The sequence below is a fragment of the Trachurus japonicus genome, chromosome 20, assembly GCF_045865225.1.
Source record: "Trachurus japonicus isolate A0001 chromosome 20, Traja_1.0".
In the NCBI taxonomy this organism is placed as follows: Eukaryota; Metazoa; Chordata; class Actinopteri; order Carangiformes; family Carangidae; genus Trachurus; species Trachurus japonicus.
In genome coordinates, this window is record NC_140926.1 from 13,650,760 (window position 1) to 13,666,706 (window position 15,947).

The 15,947-nt window shown below is 43.0% G+C and overlaps 2 protein-coding genes across 3 annotated transcripts; one reads left to right on the forward strand and one right to left on the reverse strand.

Annotated features, from left to right (window-relative positions):
- Nucleotides 1-45: 45 nt before the first annotated feature.
- mtfr1 (mitochondrial fission regulator 1) lies at nucleotides 46-5,537 on the reverse strand. Its single transcript, XM_085764099.1, has 8 exons — nucleotides 5,417-5,537; nucleotides 4,599-4,707; nucleotides 4,401-4,499; nucleotides 3,549-3,688; nucleotides 3,223-3,458; nucleotides 2,777-3,038; nucleotides 1,768-1,948; nucleotides 46-1,532 (listed from the first exon to the last, which is right to left on the reverse strand). Exons 2-8 carry the CDS (start codon nucleotides 4,632-4,634, stop codon nucleotides 1,485-1,487), a joined length of 1,002 nt encoding a protein of 333 aa, XP_085620225.1. The 5' UTR covers nucleotides 4,635-4,707; nucleotides 5,417-5,537; the 3' UTR covers nucleotides 46-1,484.
- Nucleotides 5,538-5,860: 323 nt separating this feature from the next.
- armc1 (armadillo repeat containing 1) lies at nucleotides 5,861-14,659 on the forward strand. 2 transcript variants are annotated; one of them, XM_085764101.1, is made up of 7 exons: nucleotides 5,861-6,128; nucleotides 7,140-7,351; nucleotides 8,015-8,106; nucleotides 10,607-10,799; nucleotides 11,324-11,440; nucleotides 11,665-11,739; nucleotides 12,360-14,659. In XM_085764101.1, exons 2-7 carry the CDS (start codon nucleotides 7,190-7,192, stop codon nucleotides 12,549-12,551), a joined length of 831 nt encoding a protein of 276 aa, XP_085620227.1. In that variant the 5' UTR covers nucleotides 5,861-6,128; nucleotides 7,140-7,189; the 3' UTR covers nucleotides 12,552-14,659. The 2 variants fall into 2 exon arrangements, with proteins under 2 accessions (XP_085620227.1, XP_085620226.1); XM_085764100.1 differs by having other exon boundaries at nucleotides 5,861-6,047.
- The last annotated feature ends 1,288 nt before the right edge of the window (nucleotides 14,660-15,947 follow it).

Sequence of the window (15,947 nt, forward strand, 5' to 3'; positions counted from 1 at the left end):
CGACGTTGACAAGAAGGTTACACATGAACCACTCAGACATGAAAACAAGTCGGTACAAACCATAAACTTTAATTTCGAGATTTGACAATTCAAGTTAATTTTCACATAAGACAACTTTTTCTACAAAACTAAATAATAAACTTCTTAAAATCACTTTTATTACTGACACCAGACCTCCGTCCCTCATAAAAATAAGAGTTGACTTGAAACAGCAACTTTGCCGACACACACGGGTCAGATTGAAGAACAATGTGCAATCAGTCACTTTGAACAAAATACTGCCTAAAATCCTGACAACCCGAAGGAGTCACTGTCTTGTGTCACATTTTCTAAGTGAGGCACGAAAATGTTATGTTTACTGGCACGAATGGATAATCTATGCCTTCGGGATACTGATAACGGTGGGTACCTTGGGACCCAGGAGTTTTCTTGGAAAGAGCAAAAGATATTTTTCATCATGAGTATAATAAATGTAGTATTTCTGTAGTGTTGATGTTGAACAGCAAGTCTAAGCTCTGGGAAAAGGTTCAAGTGTTTTGCAATTAGAGGCAAATCTAATCAAAAGAGGTGCTGATAAAGAAACAAAACACTGCTCATGTACCGTCAAATGTGAACTTTGCGTAACAGTCGTACGGCAGTATCTTTTTCTCACTGTTTGACATTCACAAGAAGCACGGGAAATAAAAAAATAAAAAAGTAGGGGCATGAAAAGGTACATTTTGGCTGTTAAAGGCAGAATATCGCAGGAATGTCTTTGGCTCTTAAAAGCAGATCTAATTTAAGGTAATTAATGTCAACTACAACTGGGATGCATATATTTGAACCAGCAAAAGACATAAAAGCCGTGGCAAGACTGGTTACTAGGACACAACTTACACAGGCCGAAACATATAAAGAAATAAAAATGGGGAATAAATCTAGGACATAATTAACTGTTTAAAACACAAAATTACTAACTCAAACCATAACATAAATACATGGATCCCGATCATAAATTAGTCTATGTGTCAGCATATGGACATAAACAGTACATCAATATGCCACAAGAGAGAAAGTGCTCCCAGCTTAGACACAGGAATGCAAAACGGCAACCTGTTTTAACAAAAATCTAACAGACTGAAAACTATATTTATTATCACTGAATGATTCTGTAGTGTTGCTTTGACATGTGCAAGTGCCTTACACTTTCACTCAAGATTGTGATTGAAGATTTAAACTCTCCCAACAAATATACAAAACACATAGTTAAACAAGAAGAATTTGTAAAACATAAAGCTAATATAAGTTATAAAAGTGCAAAAAAAAGGAAACATGTTCGGGATGATCATCAGATGAGACAATTGTGAGATGACTGATAGTTGGAGCAGCCTGACATCCAGTCCAGGCAGAATCCCTTGTCCTTCCACAGAAACAGCAGATATTAAAAATGGTGATAGGCACATTAAAACGTCCACACACTCACACACACACACACAGTCCCCAGGTCAGAGCAACTTCCTTTTTCCAGTTTGTTTCAACATGTGCTGCCCAAACTGTGGAAACAGACAGAAGTACAACACAGTCACATTACATTCACTTGTTGATTACATTGATAATGAAAGAACATGTGAGAATAGAGCCTAAAATGTCATGTTACACTGCTACACAATATGTAAACTGTATCTAAACTCAATTAATGGCTGATGTCATGAGGTCTGTTTTTTTAGCTGATGAAATAAGTCATTTGTGTGCAAATCAGAAAATACAGGGAAAACAAACATCTCTCACCAAAGGGGTTTCAGTTCGAGGTTTCGCCTCTGGAACGGGAAGTTGGAAATCGTCCTGGTCCTCGTGTTCGCTGTCGTTACGATACCGGTGGGCAAACTTGCGCTTCAGAGCCTCGGCGATGAGAGCCGCAGCGTCTGCGGGCTCGCCCGGTTTCACTTTAGCATCAACCTCCACCGGACGACTATGAAAACACACAGGTAAATGAGCTCCAGGAGATACAAGAGTATTTGTTCTGATGAAGCACACTATTACATTAAAGGGATAGTTCAATATTTTGGCAAATTGGCCCATTGCCATAATCCCTATAGTCATAGCAGTAGGTTCGTTACCTTTAATTGTCGGTGCAAGCTATTTTTAGAATGGTGGAGCAAAGCCATGAGCTGCTCAGAGCTACGCTATGGAGGCTAATGGGATTTCTTGGTTTCCCTCATCAAATACACAATCCAACAACTCCAAAACGCTCTGGTGAACAAGTTGTGACCTGCACATTCACCACGCTATGAGATAATAATGGAACGTTATGAGCCGGAGTTGTTTTCGAGGTAAATTCATGCAAAACCGCTGACGTGCATGACCTTCAGGGGAAGTTTTTCGGCAAGCAGTCTCTGTATTTGCCTCGAAAACAACTCTGTCTCATAACGTTCTGTTATTATCTCATAGCGTGGTGAATGTGCAGGTCACAACTTGTCCACCAGAGCGTTGTGGAGTTGTTGGATTGTGTATTTGATGAGTTTGATGAGGGAAACCAAGAAATCCCATGAGCCTCCGTAGCGTAGCTCTGAGCAGCTCACGGCTCTGCTCTGCCGTTCTAAAAATAGCTTGCACCGACAATTAAAGGTAACGAACTTACTGCTATGACTATAGAGATTATGGCAATGGGCCAATTTGCCAAAATGTTGAGCTATCCCTTTATCAGCTGAGGAAAATGTTGCCTCACTTCAAAAAATATTTAGAAAGTATTTGAATATATGAATTTAGTTTCAGTTCACTTCTAAAAGTTGAAGCTCACCTTTTGACCGATCGCAGCTTGACTTTGCCAATGTCCTTCAGGACATCGAGCATGCTGGGAATTTCTGCCGGCTTTGTATCCAAAACCGTCTGGCCGTCTGTCTTCTTCCCCTTGCGCTCTTTTATCAAATCGATGGCCGAAAATGTCCGATGGAGACCTGGGGGCGGCGGTGGTGGTGGAGGAGGAGGAGGAGGTGGTGGAGGAGGGGGAGGCAGGGTGGCACCGGGTGGAGGGGGAGGAGGAGGTGCCCCTGCGGTGGCAACTAGAGTGAAGCCAAGTGAGGAGGAAAAAATGAGATGAAATTCTGCTGCCATCTAGGGGAAGATTTGCATCACTGCAGTGGCACAAAAAAAAATGGACCAAAAAAAACAAACAACTCCCACAATGCATTAGGGCAACACAGAGGGAGCCGAGTGTGTGTTTTGGAGGGTTGTGTTACAAGATACCTGGCTGTGAGATCTTTTCCTGAGCCAGGACGATTTGTGCGATCTGAGCTCTGAGTTTGGCGAGTTCCGTCTCCAGCGCGCTGATCTTCTGAATGGCCTCGTCGTTGGCCGTCGTTGGCCCCTGGGGGTCCGGAGCCCCCTGGTGCAGGCTGGGCAGCGACCGCCGGCGAGGTAAGGCTCTCCTCTGAGGATGAGGCTGGTGGGCTCGAAACATGAGTCCCTGTGGCGCCGCTGACCTGTTTTCATCGGTAGAATCAATCTCAACTCACAGAGAAATCAGTTCATTTTGTCAAGAAGTGCAATGCGGATATTTATCTCGCTCCTACCTGGCTCTGCCAAAGTACTCTTCATCATCATCGTCCTCCTCATCCCTGTCAATCCAGCCGATATCAGCAAAAGAGGCCACCTCACAGTTCTGCCTCCTGACGCCTTGTAGGACACTCGCCTCCTCTGTGTACGGATGGAGCTGTCAAGGGAAAGGAAATCGTCCATATTCAACATTTCAACATACCAGAGAACAACACACAACAACACTGCATTTCAGAAATTAACATGTATTTCATTAGAGTTGATTGATAAAGAAAGTAACAGGGTAAAAACCAGGGCAGTTCAGAAGCAGGAGGGGAAGGAGGGGCTACTGTTAATAAAAGGTTCAGGTGGCTTAGAAGGTCTTTAATCAGCACAAGGTGGTTGAAGATCGCTGAACAAACTGACCTAAAGCAGACATACTGCATTCCTCATAGCTAGGGAGGGTGGCTGGAGACAGAAGAAAGAGAAAAGAAGGCAGTGTTGAAAGAGTCGGGAAAGAAAAGACAAGTAAATCACCTCTTATAATGACATGCACCTAAATTATAACACATTACAAACTATTCATTCAACAGTTGAAAAAACTCCTGATCGGATATTTGAGACAAAAATCTCTTCCCGTGACTTCATCCACTGTTTATGGTTCATAAGTGAAAACACTCAGACAAGCAGAGGTAAACATAAGTCGAAGAGGGTGTGTGATTTGTCACGTGGCAGGGACAGTCAGAAGAGAGAAGACAGGGTTGTGTCAGAAGGGACATATTGAATCAATCACTTAAAATCACACGCAAGTAACTTTAAAATACAAGATCTTCAAATTACTTAATGACAGGCCACTATTAAAAATTAGGATCCTCTCGACCTTCCCTCACCTGAAAATGAACCCTGGGGCAAGGTTTCAGAGGAAGACTAGTAGCTATCCTCCTCACAATACTTCTCGAGGACCCGTAGGGCTTTGCTGATCCAAAAGCCTGCAAAACAAAACATAAACACACAATGTACAGGTAACAATAAAAAAAGACATAAAAAGAAACTAATGAAGCCAGACATAAAAAGAGACTCTCCCATACCAGGTCCATCTCTATCCGCTGATGGTCTTTACTCATTTCTGTGGATGCTTTTCAACAGGACATATAGAAACGTACTTCCACACCAAGGGCATCATTACAAAACGGACATCTGGAAACAACAGAGTGGAGAGTTCAGGATGAATCACACTGAAACACAAAACTAACAACCTATAATAATAATAATAACAACTCGCAGAGATGCATACCTCCATGCAACACCTGTGTGAAATACACTGACATACAATCAGTTTTAGCCTTTATTAGTACCAGCCGGTATGAACGATAACAGCAGCAAAGGAGAAAACGAAAGTGGTGGGTTTTTTTTAAGATGATAAGGTAAGATTTTATGACGTTTTTCAATAGGAATGACTGAGGAAAAACACAGAAAGACCAGATACTTGTGAGAACAAGAAGGTAAGTTTAAAAAAGAGCAGTAGCTACTGAAAGATTGCAGTTCACTAACTAGTTCTATCTATCTATCTATCTATCTATCTATCTATCTATCATAGCGAGAAATGAGAAAACAAGTTGTGCTCACTCCACTTCACAAACATTTGCCGTTTTCGTGCTAACAGCAGGCTAACGTGCTAGGCTAAATCTAACGGTGGGCTATGGACTTTAGCGGGCAAAGTGGCTAACTGATGCTAACAACGACAGCGGGCTAAGTCCAAACTTTTACAACTACAAACAAATTTATTTATGGCTTGTAGAAATCGCGGGCATGTCTCCTCCTCAGTGTTAAGAGCTACATGGTGTTTTACAACATGTTTAAATTCGTAGGTCGTTTCTACGGGTGTGAAACCTTGAAAACAACTTACCGAGCCTGACGTAGAGTGACAACTTATAACTTTTTCCACCTTGTAGGATTTCCACTTCACTTCAGGAGCAGCTTGGAAATGTAGGCAGACTCGTGGAGTACATTTTGAGCCAATCGGATTATATGGACCACAATAAGTTGGTTGTAACCATAGAGCGATACCATTGGCTAGTTAAATCGATTGACAGGCAATCAAACCAATCAGCGTTGATATTCAAAATAAAACTAACTGACGATTGGCTGGCGCACCTGTCAATCAAATTACACCGTCCAATCACATCTTAGGAACGTTGTGGATGCTCGTTATGTTTCACTACATTCCCCGGCGGAGCTACGTCCGGGTTAGACGGCCGGGATATCAACGGGAAAACTGGGATGTCCTCATTCACAAAACGGCTGTACCCATTTTCGTGCTACAAAACCCAAACACCGTGCCCCAGCTGCTAGCTAAAGAAGCAGCATAGTAAAAAAAGAAAGAGGCGCAGGCCTAGCTGTAGTGAATTTATTTCTTCACGTTTGTTAGTAACTCGGCACCGGGACTTAGCGGTTTCGTGTCACGTCGTTTTTGTGTGTCCTGTTCCTGAAGTCACCGGGGGTTGTCTCATGGTTTTACTTAGAGCTGACACATAAAGGTATGCTGTTAATGTCAAGTAACGTTAGCTAGCCTAGCTTAGCTGCCGACTCGCCTGTGTAACCATAGGGCGTGATTTAAGGTGAGGTTGGGGGTCGTAGAAAGTGTCTTTGTCAGAGGCGAGTATTTGTGTTTTGGTTTTTTTAGCAGAACCACTAACGTTTTAGCAGTAAAGCATGAGATTTAACAGCAACGACTTTGTAATTAACCTAACAAAGCGAGCTTAGCTGTTCGGTCTTTCATGTCACGACTGCAGTCTAATCGTTGCATACCAGTGAAATCTGTAACAACAGTGCAAGAAACAATAACCAGGCAGATTATGTAGCAGCACATGTCAGTGATTACAGCTGATATGAATCGACTGGAATTCAAACAGATCAATGAAACGTGGTCTAAAGCTATTGGACACTGGTAAAAGTTAAACAGTGCATGCAACAGACTTTTTATTTTGTAAAGTGTAAAATAAGTTATTTTTGCACCACAATTAGAGGCTGCTTTTGAGATTTCTTTTTATAAACAATACATGAAGGTATTGTATTAGTATTGAAATGTCTCTTAAATTAATCAGTCAATTCTTAGGCACATATTTCTAACAATTTTGATCAGTCAACAGCTTATCATCCAGAACAAAGAAAACATTTCTAAAATTTTCCAGGTTTCAGCCTCTCAAATGTGAAGATTTGCTGCTTGTCTTTATTTTATTTACTGAAAATGCAATATTTTGGGGGTTTTCACTGATGGCCAGGAATAATAGAAATTTGCATTGCATTTTAGTGTTAAATGGACACTCGGTATCTTATTTATACTGTACATTTAAAGGGCAGTTGGGGAAACAAGTTGAAAAATAGCACGAGCTATAACTTCTGTGCAAGACACAAGTTTCATGTGCTGTATTGAAACCAGGTTAAACTGCACCTCCTTTTTAAAATTAATTTTAAGAAATCCACTAAAGTAAAACCTCACTTATAGGAAATGTTTACATATTTTACCCTTTATCTGACCTTTCACACAGTTCAATGAGAAAATGACACATCCATTGATAAGCCAAATAACTAAAGTAGATTCCTGATGAACTTTGTCATTTTCTTTTCAGTGAAGTGAAGAGGTTGGTTTGATGTGCGTGACGTCACACCAAGAGGCACCATGAGTGCGGAGCTGGATGCACTGACTGTGGTAAACCAGCTGCGAGATCTCGCTGCGGACCCCCTGAACCGAAGAGCCATAGTAGAAGACCAGGGCTGTTTGCCAGGTCTCATTCTTTTCCTCGACCACCCAAACCCACAGGTCGTCTACTCTGCACTATTGGTAAGCGACAAACACGCTGATACAAAGAACATATGGATAGTGGATAGTTGTATTTGCATGAACATATATTACTGGAATAAATAGTCAATTTTCTCAGTGAAATCTATACAGCAGCTTGTCAAATTGAATTTATTTTGGTTGGATAATCAGCTGAGTTCCCAACCCTTGTTCTGGAAACTAGCTCATGTCAGAGTTTGGGCCTCCTGCTGCCCGGTGGTTTCAGAGCAGACTCCAGTGAGCATTTAAAGGCCGTCTCCTCCACCACTGACTCACAGACATGTGGTGGCATTAAAACAGCCACATATTTAAAAACACTGTCCAATGGTGACATCTGCTGTCCGTATTGTGGCGTAAACACAACAGAGTCGTGATGCAGCAGCGGGCGTCTCCTCACTGCTTCCACCAGCACCGCCCTGCTGCACGGCACATGACTTGTTGTGTGTGTGTGTGTGTGTGTGTACGTTGTTAAGTGGCTTTACATAACAGTCGCTCTTTGACGTTAACCCATGAAGTGTAAACACCGGGTCGTTACGTTGTGTATTTTATATTGGTTATGCAATATTTTATCGTTGCACATGTATAACCTTTTAAAAGCGTTCTCTCCCAGACTATCTCGGAAGGGTCTGTCAGCTGGATAGATAACGCCTGCCCTTGTCCTTGCAGGCCGTGCGCTACCTGGCAGAATGTCGAGCCAACAGGGAGAAGATGAAGGGCGAGCTGGGCATGATGCTGAGTTTGCAGAATGTCATGCAGAAGCAAGTTCCTGTCACCACCACATCACACACACACACATACACACACACATGCTCACTGTGCACTTTTCTTTATATAAAACCTTAACCTAGGATTTCTTTTGTTTTGCACGGACAACGTGTGCCTGTCTGCAAATTTTCCCAGGCAGGACGATGTCCTTCCATCTGCCGTGTCAGGATGAATGTGATTAAAGTTGAATTAGAATAAGCTGGTAACCAGTTAAATTGCTGTTTCCGCATGTCATAGATTTTAATGCATCCTGCCACCTCACCATAATTTCTTGATGAGCCCACTTGCATTTTTTTTTTTTACTAGTGTAGGCTTATATTTGCTCTTATCTGTGGCGGATTTCCAGTTGTAGCTGAATTTGCACACGCAGTACTGTAAGCATATTCCTTTGTTGTTTGGTTTCAGTTTAATATCCAGTTTTGTACTTTTTATTTAATCTCTATTTTCCAAAAGCACATGATGAACACATTGTGATCGCTCATGAAGTGTCAGAGCGAGGTCTGTGTGGAGGAGGTGTTGTGCTCGAGGCCACTTGTCTCACCCAAAGGCCCGCAGCAGTTATGCTAAGTGAATGCTGTTCATCATTAGCACCATGATAGGAATAGACCCTCGTTCAAGTGGCCGACTGCAGCTCGTATGATTTTTTTTTTTTCTTTCTTGTCCCTCCCCCCTCCTTCTCACCCTGCGGCGAAGCTCTTGCTCACCCCGGGGGTTACCCAGTCACTTCAGCTAGTCGGGGGTTTCATCAAGAGGAGCCCTACAGTGACAGTAACAGCTCTCACTACTTACAGTTGACCAAGTCTGACTTTGTGTAGAGGTCAGTCATGGCTGGACAGAGTGGGAACACATAGCTGTTGGGGAACGTCTAGCATAGTCGCACGAAACAGGTGTGAATACCATTTTTATTCCTTCAGAAGAAGATGTTGCCTCTATTTCATTGCACCAAGTGATAACTAGATAAAAGAAATCAATTAAAGAGAGTGTTTTGTTTGCTCAAAGGCTGATGGGCCTTGGTAGGAATGTGTTGTTACAGTGCCAGGCTCCTAGAGGACAACCACGCCAGACAACCGGTGTCGTATGTGGTTACTATAGATGGAGTGATGACTCTGTGACATATAAAGCACTGTAGCCTGCAGGGGTATCCCAGGATCCCTCACAAAATATCATTTCTGGCATTCCAACTGCAACAGAGCCCATGCGCCTTCTAGAAGAAAACCTGCTGCCTACTAAAATATTTATGCTCTGCTATGGATTTTTTTTCTTTTCTAAAAGGTCAGGTTAATAAAAACCGGCCTCTCAGCTTTTTACTGAGTCTGACTGATGGCATCACTGTCTGTAGGGACACGAGAGAATTTGGGGTTTAACAGACTTGAATATTTGTCTAAATTATTTGTATATATTGTTAAAGAGATACTTCACCCAAAATCGATAATTCACCGTTATCAAAACACTTTTGGAGTTCCAGGGGGGTTCGGCTGGCAACAGATTTTCATATAATGGTGGTGGATTGGGCTCACTTTTGAATCATCCAAAACACACACCATGAAACATCCAAATACCTCCATACTGCTCGTCTGTACTGAGTTGACCCAAGTGCCCCGAGGCCGCAACATGAAAAAATTGTTAGGAAAAAACTTATTTGATTTCTGTTTTTAGCCTTGTTGTCTTCTGTGTTTACATCATACATCCAATGGTTTACAAAGATGAACGAACATCTCGCAGCAAACCTCGCACATGTGCACAAACATCAACAGAGCCACTGGGAGCTACTGCTACAACAAGACTAAAAACAGAAATCAAATTAACAACTTTTTCATGTTGCGACTTCAGGACACTTGGGTCAGTACAGACGAGCCGTATGGAGGTATCTGGATGTTTCATAGTGTGTGTTTTGGACGATTCAAAAGTGAGCTCTATCCGCCGCCATTATATGACCATAATGACCATAATGACCATTACGGACCCCCCCTGGAACTCCAAAAGTGTTTTGATGACTCCAAATGTTCTCCAAACCCTTCCTTGGCATGACGGTGAGTAGAAAAATTATTGACTTTTGGTGAAGTATCCCTTTAATGTAGGTGCGTTCAGTCAGTCACCTCATTCCCCTGTGGCAGCTGCTAACTTCTAAGTCTCCGCTGGCGGATCATGAGGGACATGGTCAGATTTAGGCCACATCCGTTGGAGCTTAGGTTAATGAATTAATTCCAGTTTTTCCAGAGCACGATTCACACGCCTCTCTCCCACAGAGGCAACATGATTTCCCTGCCTCTGCATTTGTTTTACTTTAATATCCAGACACATTGATATACACGTGTGCCTATTTTTGAACATCAGATATACATTTCTTCAACTACATCACACCTTTTAGTATTGTTTCACATGTAATGGCTGAGAGGTTTGGAGCTAAGTACATACTCATTTTTGTTCAATTGGCAAAACGTGCGTCTGATTGTTATTTGATTAATTTTTCTCTCCCTCTCTCTCTCACCAAAGGAGCACGTCACCCGGGGAGACCAAACTGCTGTCCTCTGAGATCTATGAGATCCTCCAGTCAGCCGGTCAAGACGAGGCAGAACAAGCGGAGGCAGCTGCTGCCTCCTGCCGGCGTAAAGCCCACTTCTTCCTGGGCTCCAACAACAAGAGGGCCAAAACCGTGGTGCTGCACATCGACGGGCTGGACGACTCTGTGAGTGTTCACGGCAGTGTAACACAGGAATCTCTTTTTGAGGCATCGTGTTCGCTGCTGTCATGATCACAGTGCTCCTTGGCCGTGTCTGTCTGGCACAGGATAGGAGGGTGGAGGGGGTCAGGTTGTAAATGTCAGGCATTGAACAGCGGGACGTTGAGATTGAACCTGAATGCTGCTCTGCAGGAAGCTTGCACATAGCCAGATTACATTACAGCAGACAGACGGCCTCTGGTGGGCCGCATCGGCATCTCTGCAGCAGAAACACACATCACTGCGGCAGCTGGAAACTGCACTGTTTGAATCTGTGACCTGTTGTATGTAGAAACTCAGTGTTTTTAAAATATATTCCTATGGCCATGTTCGATAAATGAAACTGTGGCTAATTCTGTGTCATCTACTGTCTCTGTGTTTTACTGTGTATTGGTACTTTAAGCCACAGTTTTTTCCTAACCTACGACAGGCTGGCCTTGTTGTTTCACACATCTGTTCATACCTCTCCCCTGCTTCCTGCCTGTTGTCAGACTCGAAGGAGCCTGTGTGAGGAGGCCTTGCTAAAGATCCGAGGGGTCATCAGCTTCACCTTCCAGATGGCTGTCAAGAGATGTGTTGTCAGGATCCGCTCTGACCTTAAAGCTGAGGTAGGAGTCTGTCCAGTAGAGACGAAAACACCCAGCAAGTCAGGGACACACTATTCTTGCCTGATAACAACTGATCACCGGCTTTGATTTCAGTCAATACCAGATATTTACTTCTACTTGAATCAAGCTTCAGTTAATGAAATGAAAATAATCTCATCACAACTGGTTCTGATTGTTGTGTTTGCTGATAAGTAGAGTAATCTACCATCTTGGTTTTCTCACAGGCTCTAGGCACAGCAATCAACTCCACCAAAGTAATGACGGCTCAGCAGGTGGTGAAGACAGAAAACGGAGGAGAGGTAAGATTGTTTTTTCCTGCAGCCGCTCAACATACAGAAAGACTCATTTACTCCACTCGCGACTAATGGGTCAGTGTGTTCGCTGTACGTCGTGTGTGTGTCTCTGTACAGGGAGTGTAGCCCTCCCGCCTGTGGCTGAGACTTATCCACACTGACATGATTAGCTAGTCACATCTCTGCCTCAGCCTGTAGGCAAGTTGCTTTATGCCAAACACACGACCAGCCCCAGTTGTACCTTTTTTAAAGCAGCGTGTTGTCGCCAAAACCTGCAGCACCTACAAAACTGTACAGTGACGCTGCATTTGAAACTTCTATCTTAAACAATATGTGATTCAAAAGTGTTTGTTTTTCAATAATCTTTGAAGAATTTGAACAGTTTTAGCTCTAATAAATGAAAATAATTGACCATGGTTGTATTAGTAGTCATACACAATGTGGCCAGCAGGGGTCAGACCTGCCTCAGTCATGTATTGTGGCTCCAGATGATGATTATCTTGCCCTGAAGTCCCACAACTGTGACATTGAACCTAGAGTCTTATGAAGTGGTGTTCATGGTGTGAAGAAAAAGTGCAGTTTATCCTCTTTACTTTCTGTAATGTGTCTAATTGTTGTCCGTGCAGCTGATGGTGCCATTCCAGGAGGACGGCGAGGTGCTGGTAGAGGAGAACACAGACATCCCAGACTACCTGCCTGAGGATGAAAGTCCGTCCCAGGAGCAGGACAAGGCCGTGACGCGCGTGGGCTCCATCACAGACGGCATGGGCTGGCTCAACACGGCCGCCAACTTCCTGACCCGCTCTTTTTACTGGTGACCACTTCCTGTGTTCCCCTCCTCCCCCTACCTCCCGCTCCTCCCCGTTTCTCCCAAAACATTTACCATCCAGCTGCATCGTTAGCATCTCTCAGCCCTAATCCCCCGGACTAAGTCCTGCCTCTCGGCCACCCACACTAGTCTAGACTTCCCCCTCCGCAAAAAGCACACAGAGCCCGGCCCACCCCTATGTGTGCAACAAGTGCAGGACTGCCAGGCGGAGTCTGCAATAACTTAAACTCGTGTATATATTTAGCTGCAAACCTCACTGCTGGCTGTATGTGCACAACTATATTCTAGCTGCATTTGTATCTCACACAACAACATAACCAGAGGACTTTAAATCAGCCAAAACCAAATAGTATTCTGGGAAAGTGTTTTATGGCGTTGAGAGTTGACACGTGGCGAGTGTATTTAATTGTTCTTGGCTGATTTTGCGTATGTTGAAAATTGGGAGTTCCTTTTTTTTGCGCATGGTTTTGGTTGCTTTCGTCCTGGTATGATTCCCAGCCATTGTCCTTTTACTCTATATATTTTTTCATATTTGACATTCTTAAATTTCCTAATTAAGATATTTTTTTCTTCCCTCTTCATATTTTTTTTAGCATGCTATGAGTCTTTTGTGCCAATCTGCCTGATGCCTAGATTTGTGATTGTTGCGTGTGCCTTTTTGACATTTCACTGTAATTATTATTTATTCATCATTCATTCAAATTATTTGAGAGCATGTCAGATGTAACATTTGTGCTTCCCTAGCAGCAGCCAGCCTCCCCCCGGGCTCCTAGCTCACTGATGGACATCAGATCAGTAGAAATAGCAAACTAGACACCAGCAAGAGGCTGCAGCCCAATCAACCACTGGCTCACACACACATGACTGTTGCATACTGAAAGAGGAGCAGATTAGCAAGCAGCCCTCGTTGCTTTTAGTTGTTTCTGCCACAGATCAGGACTCCGATCAAACCTCTAAGGTGGAAAAAAAAAAATCAAATACAAGTTCTTGCGGTGTCTGCGAGCTGACCGACAGCTCGTTGTGTTGCACAGACCTTAGGCTACCTCTGCTTTCGGTGTCCCATCTCACATCAGCATTAAGGCAGTTGAAGTAAAACCCTAGATCAGCTCGGTGAAGACGAACCCGACCACTGGCATTTTTACAATATTGTGGAGCCGTTCCATTTTCAGTTTAGCCAGCAGTGTCCTTAAAGCAAAGATCATGTCAGTGCACGCTCACCCCACACCCACGCATATATAAAGAGGACAAGGTTGTGGCTATGTACATTTTTGTAAATGGTGCCTGATTCTCTAAGATCTCAGGCGATACATGTGAAGGAGATTTTCGTTTTTCGTTTTGTAAAGCTAATTCGCATTTTATGTCACAATTTAGGGCGAGAGTTAGTAGTAGCTAATGCTAACACCCTCGGTGACTGTTTTCCTGATTCTTTAGCCCGTACGACCCTGTGAGTCACACCAGTTGTAATGATTATCTCCTCTGACTCGTGTGAGTGTCATTAACAATGATACACAATGCTGACCAGGTGAGTTTTATTGTTTTGATGGTGCGGAGACGTCACAGTTGGTTGAGGTCAAACTGATGGAATGGCACCGAATGACCTGAATAACGTGAACCGATGGTGGCTATTCTCTGGAAAAGCAATAATATTTTTTGCATTACGTGTAATCATTATAGCTCAGCCACAGCCTTCAAAATAAAATGTTCAGATAAAAAAAATCTACTAGGTAAAAGTTTAGGATCATCAACAGTATTAATTATTTCTTTATTTGTCCATTTTGCACAGAGTTAACCTCTAAACTGCATCATGTCACTTCATGTTAGTTGTCGGTGTCTCTGCTCATATTGCAAAGAAAGAATACTTGAATAATCTTTTTTCTTAGACCTGTCCATATGTGTCGATCAAAGTATAAATTTCCCTTAACCGTTAGTCACCACATCTGTAAGCCTGACTGAGAATCACAAATTAAGTCCTCAGAAATGTAACATGTGTACAGATTTCAGCTCTCATCAAATGTAATATAATGTAATGCAGATCTTAAAACTGTAGATTCCCATACACTGTTAATGCAAACAATGATAAACTTAAAATCAACCTTTGTCTGCTGCTTTTTATTCTTTACACCGTTGTTGTTTGAGGTTGTAGTGAATGTGATAAGTGTTGACCTATGATTTCCTACTATTATCCTCTGATGATCCTCTGATCGTCTCATCTTCCTGGCATGTGTAGTGGTCACACCAGCGCTCCAGAGCTCACTTTGTCAAATCAAATCGCTGAGGGCAGCAGCCATTCTTAGCAGAAAGAGAGTGAGAGAGAGAAGGGGGGGGTCAGTTTTCTTTACTGGTGCATTAAGTGAGGTGCCCCAGGGCAATCCTGTAGCCTGCCCACCACCTCCCCCAGCCCGGGTGCTGGTAGGCAGGCAGGCAGAGGCAGCAGCAGCAGCAGCAGCCAGCCCCAGCTGGAGGCCCTGCAGCCACTGATGCTGCTGCTGCTGCTGCTGCTGCTGATGTTGCTGCTGCTCAGCCTCCAACAAGACACTGTGCCAAGCTGGAGAGGAGGCCTTCACTGCCCCGCTCTACGATCTGGACAGACAGTGACTAGAGATAATGTTTAATATTAACTTTGACTAACTTCTATTCTCCCTGGAAATGTAATTGAGAAAACCTTATGAAGGCTGTAGAGTGAAATACAAAGGTAAATTCAAGAAGTTGTCCTAAAATGTCAACAATAGTGTTTAAATAAGAATATTAAGGAGGAATGACATGGTCTGATATTAAAATCTGTCACTTTGTTTGTTGGAGTACCTCACATCTGAAGTATATTTCAGATTTACTACGAAGTCAAATTCATTTTTTACATGTAAACTCAGTTAGTTGCAATTATTGGTTTATAATTTGACATTGGCAAACTTTCTTAATGATCTAAGAAATTGTAGATGTTGCCATAAAAGTGAAGTTTGAACCTCACGTATAGCCTCAGGTAGTTCAGGCCAGAGCTCTGTGGTATTTTGCATGGACGTTCAAAGGATATGATATATAAAATGTGAATCACACATTCACAACCTGTTTACATTTTACACAGGAGGGTCCTTGATGAGAGTGTCCGGCCTGCGAGGCCTCCAAGATCATATTTCTCACACATCACCACTAGAGAGAGACAGTAAGCCTGACAAAGAGAACAAATGAGAGTGTGTGAAGTCCAGAGTAACATCTACTGAAAACACTTGTTTGTGATTAGATGACCTACGACCCCTAATGCTCTCCACAACCGTGCTGAGACTGCATTTCCATCTGGCCGGTTTAAACAAGAATCACCATTAACACACTGCCACCCATTAATATGCTTTGCTCACCTCAGACTAATGCAGCCATAAGGTTGTTTTTAGTA

Excerpts from the sequence above, each read along its gene's own strand:
- mtfr1 (XM_085764099.1), bottom strand. The coding sequence starts at position 4,634 with ATGAGTAAAGACCATCAGCGGATAGAGATGGACCTG. Across the intron at positions 1,949-2,776 it reads AAGCTGCGATCGGTCAAAAG|TCGTCCGGTGGAGGTTGATG; the intron begins GTGAGCTTCAAC and ends GTGTTTTCATAG. Across the intron at positions 1,533-1,767 it reads CTCGAACTGAAACCCCTTTG|TTTGGGCAGCACATGTTGAA; the intron begins GTGAGAGATGTT and ends CTGTTTCCACAG.
- armc1 (XM_085764101.1), top strand. The coding sequence starts at position 7,190 with ATGAGTGCGGAGCTGGATGCACTGACTGTGGTAAACCAGCTGCGAGAT. Across the intron at positions 7,352-8,014 it reads TCGTCTACTCTGCACTATTG|GCCGTGCGCTACCTGGCAGA; the intron begins GTAAGCGACAAA and ends TTGTCCTTGCAG. Across the intron at positions 11,740-12,359 it reads AGACAGAAAACGGAGGAGAG|CTGATGGTGCCATTCCAGGA; the intron begins GTAAGATTGTTT and ends TTGTCCGTGCAG.